We start from the raw sequence: 15658 nt of genomic DNA, 5'->3' as shown, positions 1-15658 counted from the left end.
CTCACCTGCCCAGGGGCGCGTCCTCCGAGTTGGCACCGGGGACAGGGTAGGGGGCGCAGGAGTCATCGGAGGGCGTGGTGGGGGAGGAGCTGGGCAAATAAACCGCCGTCCACAGCATCAGGTTCCGCACATGACACACTGGGTGGAGAACCTGCAGACAGAGCGGCAAACTTCACTCAGGGAACCTCACCAAATGAAAACCAGACTCATGTAGAAGCAACTCTTTTATATGTGAAGCTTCCAACTATGAACACAGAACCTGCAGTCAGAGTGGCACAAAGGAGCTTCTGTCTGAAATGTGATTTAATTTTAATTCAATCTGAAGAAACATTATATTTTTAGGGAGTATTGTCTAGCCCTCAGTCTCTTCTTGCTACAAGCTGGCTACAACGTTAGGTGTTTTTGCCAGTGCACTCCTGTCTTGGTTTCTCTGTCAACGACCGTGTATCACTTTACAAGACTGTGTCACGCATCAACAATGGTGGCTCACATAACTACGACAGATATGTGGCAGAGGCAACTCGGGGACTGGAAGTAATGATGGAAAAGAGAAAGAGAGAGCGTCAGATCAAAAGATGAAACAAGCATAAAACTCAATGGTGTCATATAAGCAACCTAACCTCCACACCCCCTCTGAATGGATAAAAAAAAAAGTTAATTTGACTAATTAATCTGAATCCAAATGATTTACATTACCCAAATACTTTTGTGACACACACACAGGCCACAAAAATGCATTCCCAGAAGGGTGTACAAAAAAAGACTCGTAAATCAAGTCTGACAACTAAACAATTAACTTTAAAGCTAAAACATTGTGAAATAATGTGTGACGTGACATATATCATTCTGAGTGTAATGCAGGATCACGTTTTGTTGGCATGCTCTCTGGCCTGACCGAAAAAACCAAGACATGAATCATCTATGGTTTCTACATTTTATGGGTTCACATTCCTTACAATAAGCTTCTTGTGCTTGATCTTGTTAGGCTTTAACTCGGCTTGTTGACAATACTGACAGTACAATACTGAGCATCCTTTGGGAAATGTACAATCACAACAACAACGACTAGCGGTCATCTAGCTGCACGTAAAACTGAGCGTCTGCAGTGAAGTGACAGAGTGGACGTACGGTCTCGGAGTGGGAGGAGTACAGCATGTTCCTCAGCGTGCGGTTGGCTGGTCTGAGCAGTGACCACACGGAGCATGTTCGCTCCTGCACGTGACGGTCCTCCCTCTCCTTCCCGCTGTTACACAGGAAGGTGCCAAACAAACAGGAGTATGTATGCTGCACCAGCTTCACCTGCATACACACACACACAGACGGAGAGACGTACACTAAGTGACAAGCTGAGGCTTGTATACAAATGCTAGGCATGATAAGAACAGAGATGAGAGATGAGAGGAAGGTCTCTCATCTCCATTGTGAACACATATGGAAGGTAAATGCATGTTAGCCTCTTGCAAGTGGAAACTAAATGCAGACATGCATAAGCTAGGAGCCAAACATTCTCAGTTCTGTACATAAAAACATTTGAGGGGTAATAAATCACAGGATGTGAGCAAAGTTACTTCAACTACTGAACTTGCACGCACCAGGAAGGCCTCGTTAAACTCAAAGGAGCATGGGAATTGCCTCTGGAGCTGATGAACACAGTCCAGCCATTGCAGGAAGACAGGGCAGCGCTCATTCAGGTCCTCTGAATTTTCTCCGTGGCCACAGCGGTCAGCAAACTTATGGCCAAAGTCAAGCCATTCCGTCTCCACCAAAACCTGAAAGCCCTGGACAAAGACGCTGCAAGTTATTACTGTACATCAAAAACTCCTCCCATCCCCCGTCAGGGGTTTTCTGGTCTTCAAAGGCTAACAAAGGTCAGGGACAGTGGTGGGTTTAGACCAGGGGTCGGCAACCCAAAATGTTAAAAGAGCCGTATTGAACCAAAAACACAAAAAAACAAATATGTCGGGAGCCGCAAAAAATCTTGTATAAAAGTCTTGTATAAGCCTTAGAATGAAGGCAACACATGTTGCATGTATCTATATTAGTTATAACTGGGGGAAGATTTTTTTTTTTCATTATACACTTCGAGAAAAAAGTCGAAATGTCGAGAAAAAAGTCGAAATTTCGAGAAAAAAGTCGAAATTTCAAGATTAATGTTGAAAACTTGAAGTACAATTTCGAGAAAAAAGTCGAAATGTCGAGAAAAAAGTTGAAATTTCGAGAAAAAAGTCGAAATGTCAAGATTAATGTTGAAGTACAATCTTGAGAAAAAAAGTCGAAATGAGAAAAAAGTTGAAATGTCGAGAAAAAAGTCGAAATGTCGAGAAAAAAGTCGAAATTTTAAGATTAATGTTGAAGACTTGAAGTACAATTTCGAGAAAAAAGTCGAAATGTCGAGAAAAAAGTTGAAATTTCGATAAAAAAGTCGAAATGTCAAGATTAATGTAGGAGTACAATCTTGAGAAAAAAAGTTGAAAATGAGAAAAAAGTTGAAATGTCGAGAAAAAAAAAAAGAAAGGAAAAAGGAAGAAAAAAAAGAGAAAAAAGGAAATAAAGAAGAAAAAAGAAAAAAAGGAAGAAAAAAGAAAAAAAAAGAAGAAAAAAAAGAAGAAAAAAAGGAAAAAAAAAGGTCAAACATTTTTGAAAAAGCTCCAGGGAGCCACTAGGGCGGCGCTAAAGACCCTCATGCGGCTCTGGAGCCGCGGGTTGCCGACCCCCGGTTTAGACTAATGGAAACTCGTGGTTACCTCAATGGTGCGGTAGTATGGGTCCAAAAGCAGTTTGGACAGAGCAACAATCTGAGGCGTGCGATCCCAGCCGTCGGAGCAGTGGACCAAGACAGGCCTGTGGTCTCGGTCCACCGCATTCACCACCAGAAGGGCGGCCTTGAGCAGCAGAGACAGGTGCTGCAGCCACTTGGTGCTCTCCAGAGCAGAGAGCCAGCTACAAACACACAGACCAAAAACCTTGGAGAACATCTTCCACATCTCATACATGTTTTAAAAATGTACAACGTAGAACAGAGCAGCACACCAAACTACAGGTCAAAGCAGCATCTCTCACATATTCAGTGTTTTGATTTGGTACAATGCTTTACGATTTAAGTAACAATCACAAGTAAACAAGCTTTGCTAAACCCCTGTACACCTATTCAGCATCAAATACTTGAGAAATGCTGAAACGTTTAAGGAGTAGAATCAAGGGACAGTTTTCTACTCTTAATAGATAAAAAAAAAAAGAAAGAAAGAAAAGCCAACATCTGGCCTTTCTGACAGCTGCAAAAGCTCAGCTCTGTGTCAGGGTACTCGTCAGTTGAATACAAATGCAAGCAACACTTGACACTGTAGACAGAATGACTTTATCACTTTTTAGAGATATGCAGGACTGTCTCAGAAAAATTTTAATATTTTGATTTTCTGTAATGCAATTACAAAAACAAAAATGTCATACATTTTAGATTCATTACAAATCAACTGAAATATTGCAGGCCTTTTATTATTTTAATATTGCTGATCATGGCTTACAGCTTAAGAAAACTCAAATATCCTATCTCAAAAAATTAGAATATTCTGGAAATCTTAATCTTAAACTGTAAACCATAATCAGCAATATTAAAATAATAAAGGGCTTGCAATATTTCAGTTGATTTGTAATGAATTCAGAATTTATGACATTTTTGGTTTTTTTTTTTAATTGCATTACAGAAAATGAAGAACTTTATCACAATATTCTAATTTTCTGAGACAGTCCCGTAGTCGCAATTGTATGGTTGATTTACTTTCTCTTTTATACCCCACAGATGATGAAAGAGGATGCAGCTTTGAGATTAGTTTGTAATGTTTAACCAGGTTTATAGTCAATAATACTTCAAAACATTACAGTGAGAGATATGCAAAGGCCCTGACATACCTCAAACATGAGCAAACTTTATCATATCTGTGCCATTACTACACAATTACAGCTGTGCAATTATCACTACCTATAAACGTAGAGCATCTGTGATACATTTTAAAGCCTATGAAATGTGAGAGGTAACCGTTAGCAATTATGCTACAGCCATAGGTCCCAACTATGTTCAGCAGCCTTCTCTTGAACATGATTTAATTATACATAAGGCGGTGTCCAGCTGAAGAGATCCATTCATAACCATGGCCAGAACACACCTATGATTGTTGAGTTAATACAACAAAGATCTGCTGGGATAAATTGTAGCCTGTACAGTCATAATGCTGCAACAAGAGAAGTGTAGGAGCACTGCTGGAGGCCTGGAAAGGAAAAACAAGAAAATGGGGAGAAAAAAAAAGAAAAAGGAAACAAAAACATACTTAGCTGGATCAGGCATCTGAGTGCAGAGAAAACGCAGAGCCTGGAAACTCTTGCGAATGGAGTGGATGTTGGCCATTCCCATGAACACCACCTCACAATTGGGATAGTACTCTAGAAAAGAAGAAAAAGGGTGGGGATGGGGGGTGTTAGAGGACAAAAACAGATTTAAGTTCAGAATGGAAAACAGGACATCTGCAGCAAACTTGCTGCCTTGGCGTGAAGCACACGCTGACTTAATTACGCTTGAAAGCTCCAACTGAGCGGACGAGCTCTACCTGGGCATTCACAGCCTCCTCCCTTGGCCCTGTTAGCTACGGCTGCGGCGTACGACCGAGCATCCAGGATCAGCAACTTGTGGGGCTGAATGGCAAGTGTTTCCACCTCTGAGCTGTTGGTCATGGATGATTCTAACACAGATAAAAATAAAAAAGTTAAGTCACATCTTAATACAAAGTCAGATTGTATGGAATTTAGGGATCGGTAGAGACATTAATGTAATAAACAAGTATTGCTAAATAAATCAGTAGAAAGATTCATTCAGTGATCCATTCAGACACATCAAGCAAAGTCTGACAGAGCACATGATTGTAATCTGTTTTTGTTTAAACCCGCAGCTTCAGACAAGCTCAAACATGTGCGACTGCACAAAATAGTCTGTGAAAATTCCTCAGGCAGCAAGACCTTCATGTAGAAGCGAGTGCACAGTGGTGGGTGTGTGTTCAGCTGGAAGCACAGGTGGAAATCGTGAGGGAAAGGGGATCAAATCAGGTGGTGAAATGTCCACACTTTGCTTGAAGTTATTGTGAGGGCAGAAACAGTAGAACAGGGAACAAGATCTCACCAAAATCTGTGTCGGGCAGGTCCGAGCCGTTGGTGTAGCTGCCGTTGGACAGGTGTTTGTGGAAGCTGCCGTCCACGGCGCACGCCTTGGCAATGGACTGAACCAGATGCTCATCATCAGCGTTCCTCCAGCCCCACCAGCTGACCTCTGGCTGGCCACAGCGGGCGATCACTGCTCCTGTGCTCAGATGCCTACGTGAAGATTAAAAAGCTGTTAAGGACAATAAAATAGCCACATTTCCATTACAATTTTGATGCAACACTTCACCAATAATTTAAAATGCCGATAAAACTTGGGATTTACATTTTGTCTAAGTCATATTATGCTTCAAAGTCATGCTCTCTCCACTCATGATAATGCCATCCAATAACAACAGCGATAAAAGTCTGACACTTCTTTGATTTGGGCAGTTTAATTGCTCTAAAGCTGGTTATTATTTTTGTTAAAAAAAAATGTGTGGAGGGAGCCGTGTCTGAGGAATGTGTGGCATGTCATCTCACAGGCATCGCAACTTTTTATGAATTATGTAATAACTCTCCACCACGCCCATTTACTACAGAAAACCCTATGAGACTCTTTTTGGTATGTCAAGTCACTTGTAGATCTAAAAAATCTTTTTATTGCAGTTTTGCTAAATGTTCCTTCATCGTCAAACAAACCACATCAACTCACTGTTGTAATAAATTGTTTTTGTGAAATTGAGATGTTTCCATGAGGCATATTTTCTACTCCAATTGTGCAATTTAAAAGGGTAGTGGAAACACACCCTCTGGTCTCACATGTTTAAAAGGTGGTGTGACCAAAATATAAGTAAATATAGCACAGATATACAACCAAAAAAACCTTTATCTGAGAACACAATCACTCACACAAAGAAACCTTTTACTGCTGTTTGGTACAAAGTTGACATCTGCAGGAAGTTTTCCATTGATATAAAACCATAAAGATTTTATTGGGCATTTTCAATTCCTTTACATAAAGAGGCTTTTTGTGCAGCATTCAACAAGTTTTAATGTGGTCTGTAGCAGTCGGGGGGGAAACAAACACCAACCTATAAACCACAGCAGGAAACCTCTTCCAAGAGCGGAAGGCGGACACATTTTCCAGCTCCTTGTCAGTGATCCAGGCTGGCACCAGGAGCTGCTGAGGATAGCTGGGGCAGAGCCTGGCATGGCAGGAGACAAGGCAGAGTGAGCTCAAACAATGAGAGGGAACACCACGGGGTTGTGATGGCTCAACCGGAGTCTCTGTCTACAGACATCTAATCCTGGGTTGGGCCCTTATCTGCCCAGGGGTGCAGCAACTGTTGAGTACAATAACACAACCACCCGCTTTCTAAACTGTACACAGACTTGAGTTGTTCGCCAACGAAAGCAAAGGACAGGACTATCTTACGGCGAGTTGGGAGGGGGGAATCAACACAGCACCAGTATTCTGAATGAAAGCTTTTTTTTTTACCTGAACTTGCTGTTGATGTCAGATATCCTCCAAGCATTTTGAGTGTCAAAGCCCATCCTTTCCACCTCGTTCTTGAACCACGAGGTCACGTGTTCACCTGCAAAGAGAGCAGTGCTATCTGATAGGACCAGAGCAGAGGGCGGGGTTCCTCCGGGGCTGTGTGAGCTTATTAGGGCTGAAACGATTCCTAAAATAATTTGAGTAATTCGATTACAAAAAATGGTCGAGGAATTTTCTCTGCCTCGAGGAATCGTTTAATTTTGCAGCTCAAAGCAGGTATTTCGCCCAGACTACATTTAATGCGGCACAACGCGCTGACGGTACAGCGCGATGACGCCGCTTACGTAAAAGAAGAAAGAGGCGGCGGATATGTTTGGTTTTTGTAACATGCCATGCTCAGGCAGTCTGCAATGGCCCAGATGGGAGACACTTGTAGCTCAGTGCTTAACTTTTATTTTCAATCCACGCTATATTCTTCTGGTTCGTTCTCCTATATGTTCCCCTCTAACCCAGTACATACATAGGTTCCTCTAAACATCTGTTCCCGCTACAGTTTTAACTAAAAGAAAAGGCAGAAAATGTCAGAAAAATAAAAACATAATAAAGCTAGCTGGGTAGTTTTCCATTTTAGCTCTGTAGTCATTCATGGATAAAACAAGCAGCCCTGGTGCCTAATGTGCTCCAATACAGCAGGTCTCAGAATTTTATTTTGAACACTGCCAAAACTCAAAATCTTATACTTTACTAACTAACTAACTAACTAACTAACTAGAACTTAAAATGTGCTTGACACAAATGAAAGTTCAATTGAAACACGTGGGGAAAACACCTAACCTTTTAAGTTATGTGTGTTATCAGGTGTAATGGCATTTTTAGGTTAGAAATAAGAACATTTCTTGGTAAGATCCTTAGTTTTTTGAGTGAAGGCAGTGAATTTGGTCAAATGGTGTAAGTTCAGGGTTTTTAAATGCACAGCCATGAACCTACTGTATTATATAATTTAGTCTTACTAATATCAATTAACATCTAACATCTTATGTATATTTATAATTGCTCTAAACAAAAATATGTTTTATCCGATTACTCGTTGGAATTTTCAGTAGGATACTCGATTACTAAAATATTCGATAGCTGCAGCCCTAGAGCTTATGTGGGGGGACAGTAGCTCACCTGGTCTGCACAGCTCGCCGTGCTGCTCCTTCTCACCAGCGTAAACCTCCATGCACCAGGCGTGGAAGGCGAAGGAGAAGAGGTCCTCCAAGCGAGAGGGAGGACGCACTACTGCGTTCAGGCGTTTGAGCCATTCCTGACACTGCTCAAAGGTGGAGAACTGGCATCTAGGAAGGAAAAGCAAACACAGTTTGATGTGGTTTTCAACAGAACAGAATGCCAAACTACACCAAACTGGTAAACAGTTTAGATGGCCAGCTTAGGTGAGTGTGGCTGTGTGATTTCCAAACATATTTCAGTGAAACTTCAGTATAAAGCACATTTTACAGACATACTGTCTCAGAAAATTAGAATATTGTGATTTTCTGTAATGCAATTACAACAACAACAATGTCATACATTCTGGATTAATTACAAATCAACTGAAATATTGCAAGCCTTTTATTATTTTAATATTGCTGATCATGGCTTACAGCTTAAGAAAACTCAAATGTCCTATCTCAAAAATGTGAATATTCTGGGAACTTAATCTTAAACTGTAAGCCATAATCAGCAATATTAAAATAATAAAAGGCTTGCTATATTTCAGTTGATTTGTAATGAATCCAGAATGTATGACATTTTTGTTTTTTTTAATTGCATTACAGAAAATAAAGAACTTTATCACAATATTCTAATTTTCTGAGACAGTCCTGTAATGCTCTTCCACATTGTTTTTTCTGTCTTTGATTAACAAACATGTAAAAAAGGGAATAACTATGGTCCACTTTAATGATAAATTTGCAACTCCAAAAATTAATTTCTGTCACACAGAAAGCTTGACGTCCCTGTGACATAACAAGCAGAGAGCCATTGGCCTCTAGCTATTTACAGACATCCTGTAAAAACAGAAGCTCCCCCAAAAAGCACGGTCTCCTCTGACCGGTCAGCCCCAGTGGCCTGATCAAACACAGATCAAACATCAGTCTTTCAATTCTGATGAAACTTGGAGCAAACCCCCGCCAAAAACCTTCTCATTGAATTCTGAGACACCAAATGCCATGATCACATTTCTTATAATTAAATATAGAAGAATATTTTATCTATATTCTACAAATATCTTACTTATCATACCTGACAACTTTGCAGTCCTTACAGGTGACATGAAGCTGGAACATATCCCGACACTCCACAGTCTCAATCAACTGAAGAGGGACCTGTCAAGACAGAGAAAGTCAAATCTACATCCACTTAAATGCTGATGAACACATTTAAATCAGCATCTCAGTTGTTCTCACGCAGATAAAAAGGCATACACATTACTAATCTTGGAATGAAGATAATCTATTAGAAATGTACCAACCAAACTCATGCAGTCAGTACAGGAAGGGTGGCGGACAGCTACTGAAAACCTCTTGAGTACATTAGTGGTGAATTCAGTTAAGCCTTCATGCCAAGAATCAGCAGCATGCGCTGCGATGTAACGTTCACTTCAAATGTGCATTCATTTAAAATCATGACATTTAGCATTGAATCAAAAGTATGCAGGTCACACAAACTACTTGTCTAGGTGCCTCTCCACTTGTATTTCACACATCAGCTCCCTCTTCTCTCTGAAAATACATAATCCTCTTAGCTCTGTATGGGAGCACAAAAACACTTAATAGATGCTGGAAAAAAACTTATCTGTATTTCCCTTTTGGCACATAGCTACAGCCTTATCTTTTATAAGCAAATACCATCCAAAGTACAGAACTGTCATGTGCTTATAACCCCAGAGCACAAGTTGAATGCAGCAGAAAGAGCTCTGCAGCTTCGGACTAAGCTCTGTTAATTAGTCGAGAGTTCTTTTCAGCTGCATAGTGGGCTTTTGTAAAAGATGTGGCTCAATCTCATGTTCACACAGTGAGGAGTCATGCACGATTGCCAGCCCGGACAATGTGGGAGTCAACCATCAATACATGACTACGATGACAGATTACAGCTGGATGGGGAGCTTGTTGACGGATTGGGAGGCTGGAGCTTGAGTCTTTTGTATAAACATCCAATCATATATTCATCATGTGTCCTGTAATATGGCATCTGTTCTCAAACAGGGTGAGCAAAAAAGATTACACTTCCCAAGGCACGAGCTGGTTAACAGGCAGGCACACACTAAATTATACAGTTACAACAGGCATTCCACTCCGTGCAGCTCTGCTGGGTACTTACTGACACCTCACAACAACAACTCTATCCAAAAAAGAGCAAAACAAAAACAGAGAAAAAACAATCGTCAAAGTGAAGCATGTCCACTTGTAACCAGATTCCTTTGTTTCGTGTGCATAGCTGCGATCACCACACACTCCGGACGTTTGAGCATCCTGATGCCACAACTTGGTTCCTGTCCTCCAATCTTCATCCCTGATCTAACCACCATCAGAATTCTTGAGCTGCTATTTGACCGCTTGTCACTCTACTCCAGCACCTCCCACCCCTAAAGTATGAGGTCTAACAGTTCCACCATGTGATGCAGATGTTTCGTCAGCACATCCAAGCATGTGAGAACATCATCGCAGTACAATTTATTCCAGCAATATGTGACAGTCAGCAAATAGCAAGAAGATTTGAGACTCTGATAAGATTGGTGCACGCAGCAGAATCACTGCATAAATCCATTTCCTGTGCACATTTTGAAAAAAGGCTTTAAAAGGCATGTCACAATATATTAACTCAGGTTGAAAGGGCTTTTCCTTACTTCATTGTGCTCTGTAAGCCAAGCAACCACCGTCAGGATTTTTTTTAGGTTTAAAACCGTGTGCAACTGAAAGCAAATTTCCAGAGAGCAAATGTTTAACTGGTAGTTGGCATCCATCTGCTTGAAAAATGTGCAGAAACGGCACTACTTTTATTCAGCTTGCTTGGTGTGCTAAAGTCTGCTTGCAGCCAGAATATACTGTATACGTCACTGTACGGCCATATTGGCTCTAAGTGACTGAAAATCCAAATCCAAAGTAACTTATCTAGTCACAGCTCTAATCAACTTTACAGAGTTAATATACAAAGTGTTAAAACCAAGTCATTGTTGGTTTAAAGCGTCTCAACCTCAACAGTTGAACAAGATTTACGTACAACAGAGCAATAATTGTTTCAATAGTAGAACATACATCCAAAATATGTACTGCTTTTTTGTTTTCTCTGCTTCTCCTGAAGAGTTAAATAGTGTCAAATTTGCTATAGATGTAATTCAATATTAGACGGATGCTTTAATTTTTAGACCATCTGAGTCTAACTTTATCATTAAGGTAATTCACTCAGAAAATACTGGTGTTTGTAGTTCTAAATGCTGTATATCCTCAGGTTACCCTAGTAACAACTATTCCTTAACAGATATAGCTTACACTGAAGTAATTTCATGTAGAAGTGGCATAATGTTAATTCAATTTAGTTCAAAGACGGTTATCATTCCTTGCTAACCTTTGACACATTGACTCTTTTGGCTGCCAAAACCAACTGCCACATTTCAGTTCAGTTCAATTCAATAATATTGATTTGACTGGACACCATAAGCTAACTGGAGGACAATTTAAATGAGCCAGCATCTAAATGGATAATGCTGGATGGATAATGTTCTATATTTTGCATTTGTCAACACATCCTGTAGGAGGAGGAAAACAAGCTCTCCATTAACCCCTTTTTGTTTTAAAAAGGAAAGAGCTCAGTAATTAGCTTAAACAGATGAGCACTGTCCTTTTTAACAAACATGCTCAAACAACGACATAAAGAGCTTTTGTTTGGTTCCACTTTGAGTAATGAATATGACGCTCTTGTCTATTTTTACCTGCAAAACAGGAATCACGACATCTGTGCGTATCAAAATTAGCTAGTGTCAACCAGAACACTGAGATGTCTCACTGATTTTTTTTGTAGATCCTGAACAAGAATTTTTGCTGATGGAATACATTCATAGTGGGTCTGGTATTTTTGTATAAAGTATTACCATTCATCTGAGGATTATTTTAAAAAAAAGCAGAGAAACAAAAAAGGTTTCCTTGAAGCACATGATTTGTTATTGTATAATTTCTCTACTCTTGCATGCCGGCGAAGAGCAGCGTGGTGATATGAATGTAGCTAATATTCTCATAAAGGATCTAGGGGATTATTTTCTTATTAAATTATAGAACATACGTAATGTTATGGCAAAAAACCCCTCAAAGAATGTAATATAAAAGGTTTAAGAGATATTGAACTCCTACTAGCAACATACGGTACAATTTCAAGGAGAGAAAAAAAAATCCATGAATTCAGACTAACCTAAAAGCTACAAAAATAAAAGCATGCAAACATGTATCCACAATTATTTATAATTATTTCTATGCAGTCTGGCTCCAGGTTGTAATAAAGCTTTTTTTTTTAAAGTTGGCAAAAAAAATTAAAACTTCACTTCAAATAAAGAGAAGAAAAATGGTGCAAAAATCACATGTATGGTGTAAATGAGAGTAGTGTTTGTTTCGTTTAGTTCTTTTCTTTCTGAGAAAAGGACCCTAGCTGGGAAACAAAACAAACTAGTCTATCTTTTAACGTGGTGGAAAAAAGACAGAGAGAGGGTTTGAATGTTATGCATCCCCTCTGGAGCTTCTGCAACCATGACAACAGTAAGTGCAGGAAGAAAGCAGAGCAGGCAGGCAAAAGTAGAAACAAAGCTGATGAGGAGTCACGTGGCACTGCTGCCAGTGGATATCAGGTCTGAATGGCCGGGTCACCGACAGGCCGGTCTCTGTCCATCCACAAAACAATAACACACTTTCACAGTCTCCAATAGACACATTGCACTTCATTCTGTAGTTTCAGCTCTGAGAAAGATATTCTCCGATTGTACTTACAACCTTGAATTTTGCTTGTCACTTTCCAGAGATACTTACGTTGACGACAGACTCTTTGAACTTTATATGCAGGCGATAGCTGGACATTGCGATGATTGCATCCTCTGCTCGCCCCACATACTCCGTGAACTCCCCATGCAGCTCTGGAAAGGGCACCTAGCAACGGCAGGAGATAAAACATTTCAAATGAACTGCAAAGCGGCATGGATCACATCAGCAGTCATGATGAAACTTAAGCCCAGAGGAATACTTCACTAGATGTGACTGCTGTATCCATTTTAAAAACATGCATAGATGTGAAGTCCATTTTTACAATACAACGTGATTTTTCCCACGTTTTATTTAATTTGTTTTATTCATGTGTACCAAACACACAATAAAAAAAGTCAATTTTCATAGGACTAATTATTTTTCTAATATCAACAAAAAACTTCAGAACTACTTGTGTCGATTTCAAGGTTTTGGCATGTTGACTAATTGACACTGCAGAAGATTGATAAGGTGCATGCTCAGTTCAGAGTTGGCTAAAGAACGCCCACTGAACCACCACTGGCCTTGTGCACAAGCACTTGCAGACACAACAAATCGCCCATATTTGGTCAGAATATAATGGTTCTTAGAGGAAGCCTAAATCTGCTAAAACATACATCCGCTATCTAGTGTTGTTTCCATCTTTTAATGTATAGCATGTACTTATACTGCACCTTTTTAACCCTGGAGAGGTTCTACAAAGCACTTTTCATTGTGTTTCTTATTCACCCTTCCATACGAATACTTTTATAGTCTTTTTTTTTAAAGTTGTTATTATCAACATAAATAAAAGAAAGGGGGGGCATGCAGGGGTTAAATGTTTTGCCCAAGGACACTTCAGTGGCATGGCTGTGGAAATCAAACCACAGTGGGTGGAGTAGATACAACAGACTAAACCCTTAAATACAAAGTGAGCTGATGTCACATCTCATGGTTTTTACGTAACTAGCTTTACAAAAGTGACACACAAAACTGTCAGTTTAATACTTTTTCAACATCGTAAGATAAGTACTGAAGGCAGCAGTTTCCTCACCTGCATGTTTTCCTCTTCCAGGACAGGAGACTTCTTGGGGAAGATCTGATTGGCCTGGATACACTCTAGGCTGTGCTGCCCCTCCTCCTCCTGCAGAGAGAAGACCTGTTTATTCACAAGAGAACCGGTATCAGCCCCAATGTCACAACGTTCTATTACAACAAGACTTCTCTTTCATTATCACATAACTTTTGAAATATTTGACCATGCACAGTTGGCTTCCGCATTTCCATCATTCTTCAGTCACCCATGTGCAGCTTTGTTACACCTCCTTTTAGCTTTATCTTGATATCTTAGAACCAAAGCACAACCTGAAAGGCTACTACATTATTTGGAAACAGTGTCACAATCTCTGTTGTGACAGAGTTGATGTAAAACAAGATGACACTGCTGCATTTATGCAGCTTTTTGACTTTCTTCCCCTTTCCTCCTACACTACAATATGCAAACAGGATAATTTACTATAATCAACCACCAACATGCCAAGGTACAACCAATGAATGCTAGACACAGAACTCTAAAAATATAAATACACATTACAATCATTTTGCACAAGAACTAAAAAAGAGATAAAAGCATAAACAAATATTTCATTGGCAGAACTGCTTCCGTGTGTAACCTTCGGTAAGCTTTCACGATGGCCAAATGTTTGGGTTAATACTAGTGTTATGCAAGATGAACACATTCAAAGAGAAGGAATTTCAGCGGGGAATGCAAGGCATGGATATACAAGCGTTTTCGGTTTTTCAAGGTCAGATGGGTTGAAACAAAAAAGCAGTCAGGAGCAGTTTTAAAACTGGACACGGTAAAAAGAAAGTTTACGCTGGGCCAGAAATGGGAAATAACGGACAGGGGTAACACACCGTGTGAGATACTGTCTCAGCATTAGCAGAACTAAAACACAATCACCAGACTGCAGTGCCAGGTTTTGCAAGTGTGCAGTCACCAAGCCCCAGCAAACCATGAACAAAAACGCAAACACATCCAGTCTAGCGCTTATGTCACGATGTAATAACAGAAATCATGTTTCTGCAGTGGAAACTAAAAGCTGACCTGCTTTGACAGCAACCTGAAAGGATCTTTGACACTGTTGGAGCTGACGCAACTGTCTGCCTCTCAGTAAACAGTGCTGATTAAAAGTCATGATCAATGGAGAGTTCCGATTGTGCAGACGGCACCCAGCCCAAGGGACGGAGCAGTTATCATCCAAACTATACACAAAGTAAATATATTTTACCATGGCCCCGGTGAAGGAGTGTGGGTGACCCAACAAAGAACTCCGGCCTGGATCAGTCTGTAAAAAAAAAACAACACAGAAATTAAAGTAAGTCTTAGATCTGACATTTAAACCATATGAACGCTGCCATTATCCCCTTGCATGTAGTCTTATTTCATTTCAATTATCGCATTTAAAATGTTTCCCCAAAAAGGAATTAATTAAAAAGAACAAAAAACGTTTAATTTTTTTTGCCTTCCCAAAAGCTTAATGTGAGATTTCTTTATAACCAGTAACATCAAGGTCACAACTGCAAATCTGGGCAGACGCAACAAAACAAGTTCATGAACAACAAATTGACCATCAAGACAGTTTAATTTTTAGAACACATTTCAGATCCGTTAAGGAAAGCTTTTTTTTTTTAATGGCAGGTTTACCCTATAAAAACAAATTTTTGTTGGAAACCACAAATTTCTATTTGTATTTTTAATATCCTCTCATGAAATGAGAAAAAAATAACCAAAAACAAAAATGTATTTCAATATTATAATTCTATTTCTCCATTAATTACTATTTCATGAGAAAAAAAAAAATGGAGATACTATATAATTCTACCATCTGAAGAAACAATATCACGTTTTTAATGATTGGGGCACCTTCATGGGCCTCTCGGCTGGATACATGAGATTGTGAGTTTATCCAAAGACTTTCATATCATGTGATAAGCACGTGGTAGTCTGCACATT

The 15658-nt window shown here is 39.8% G+C and overlaps 1 protein-coding gene across 10 annotated transcripts in view; it reads right to left on the bottom strand.

Moving 5' to 3' along the window:
* mtmr3 (myotubularin related protein 3) overlaps positions 1–15658 on the bottom strand; it is a 36709-nt gene that overhangs the window by 16051 nt on the left and 5000 nt on the right. For 6 of the 10 annotated variants that reach the window (XM_061730476.1, XM_061730482.1, XM_061730477.1 and 3 more), the window contains exons 3-17: positions 14934–14990; positions 13697–13801; positions 12673–12789; positions 9983–10003; positions 8906–8988; positions 7793–7959; positions 6623–6719; positions 6216–6329; positions 5165–5355; positions 4599–4730; positions 4323–4434; positions 2745–2940; positions 1593–1778; positions 1129–1299; positions 6–151 (exon numbers count right to left, since the gene is read on the bottom strand). In XM_061730476.1, coding sequence (XP_061586460.1) covers positions 6–151; positions 1129–1299; positions 1593–1778; positions 2745–2940; positions 4323–4434; positions 4599–4730; positions 5165–5355; positions 6216–6329; positions 6623–6719; positions 7793–7959; positions 8906–8988; positions 9983–10003; positions 12673–12789; positions 13697–13801; positions 14934–14936 — 1841 coding nt within the window. In that variant the 5' untranslated portion in view covers positions 14937–14990. The remainder of the gene's footprint in view (positions 1–5; positions 152–1128; positions 1300–1592; positions 1779–2744; positions 2941–4322; positions 4435–4598; positions 4731–5164; positions 5356–6215; positions 6330–6622; positions 6720–7792; positions 7960–8905; positions 8989–9982; positions 10004–12672; positions 12790–13696; positions 13802–14933; positions 14991–15658) is intronic. The other 4 variants (XM_061730480.1, XM_061730481.1, XM_061730486.1 and 1 more) reach the window with 2 other exon arrangements.

This window comes from Cololabis saira, chromosome 9 (genome assembly GCF_033807715.1).
Source record: "Cololabis saira isolate AMF1-May2022 chromosome 9, fColSai1.1, whole genome shotgun sequence".
Classification (NCBI taxonomy): Eukaryota; Metazoa; Chordata; class Actinopteri; order Beloniformes; family Belonidae; genus Cololabis; species Cololabis saira.
This window is presented reverse-complemented; position numbering and strand designations above follow the sequence as displayed.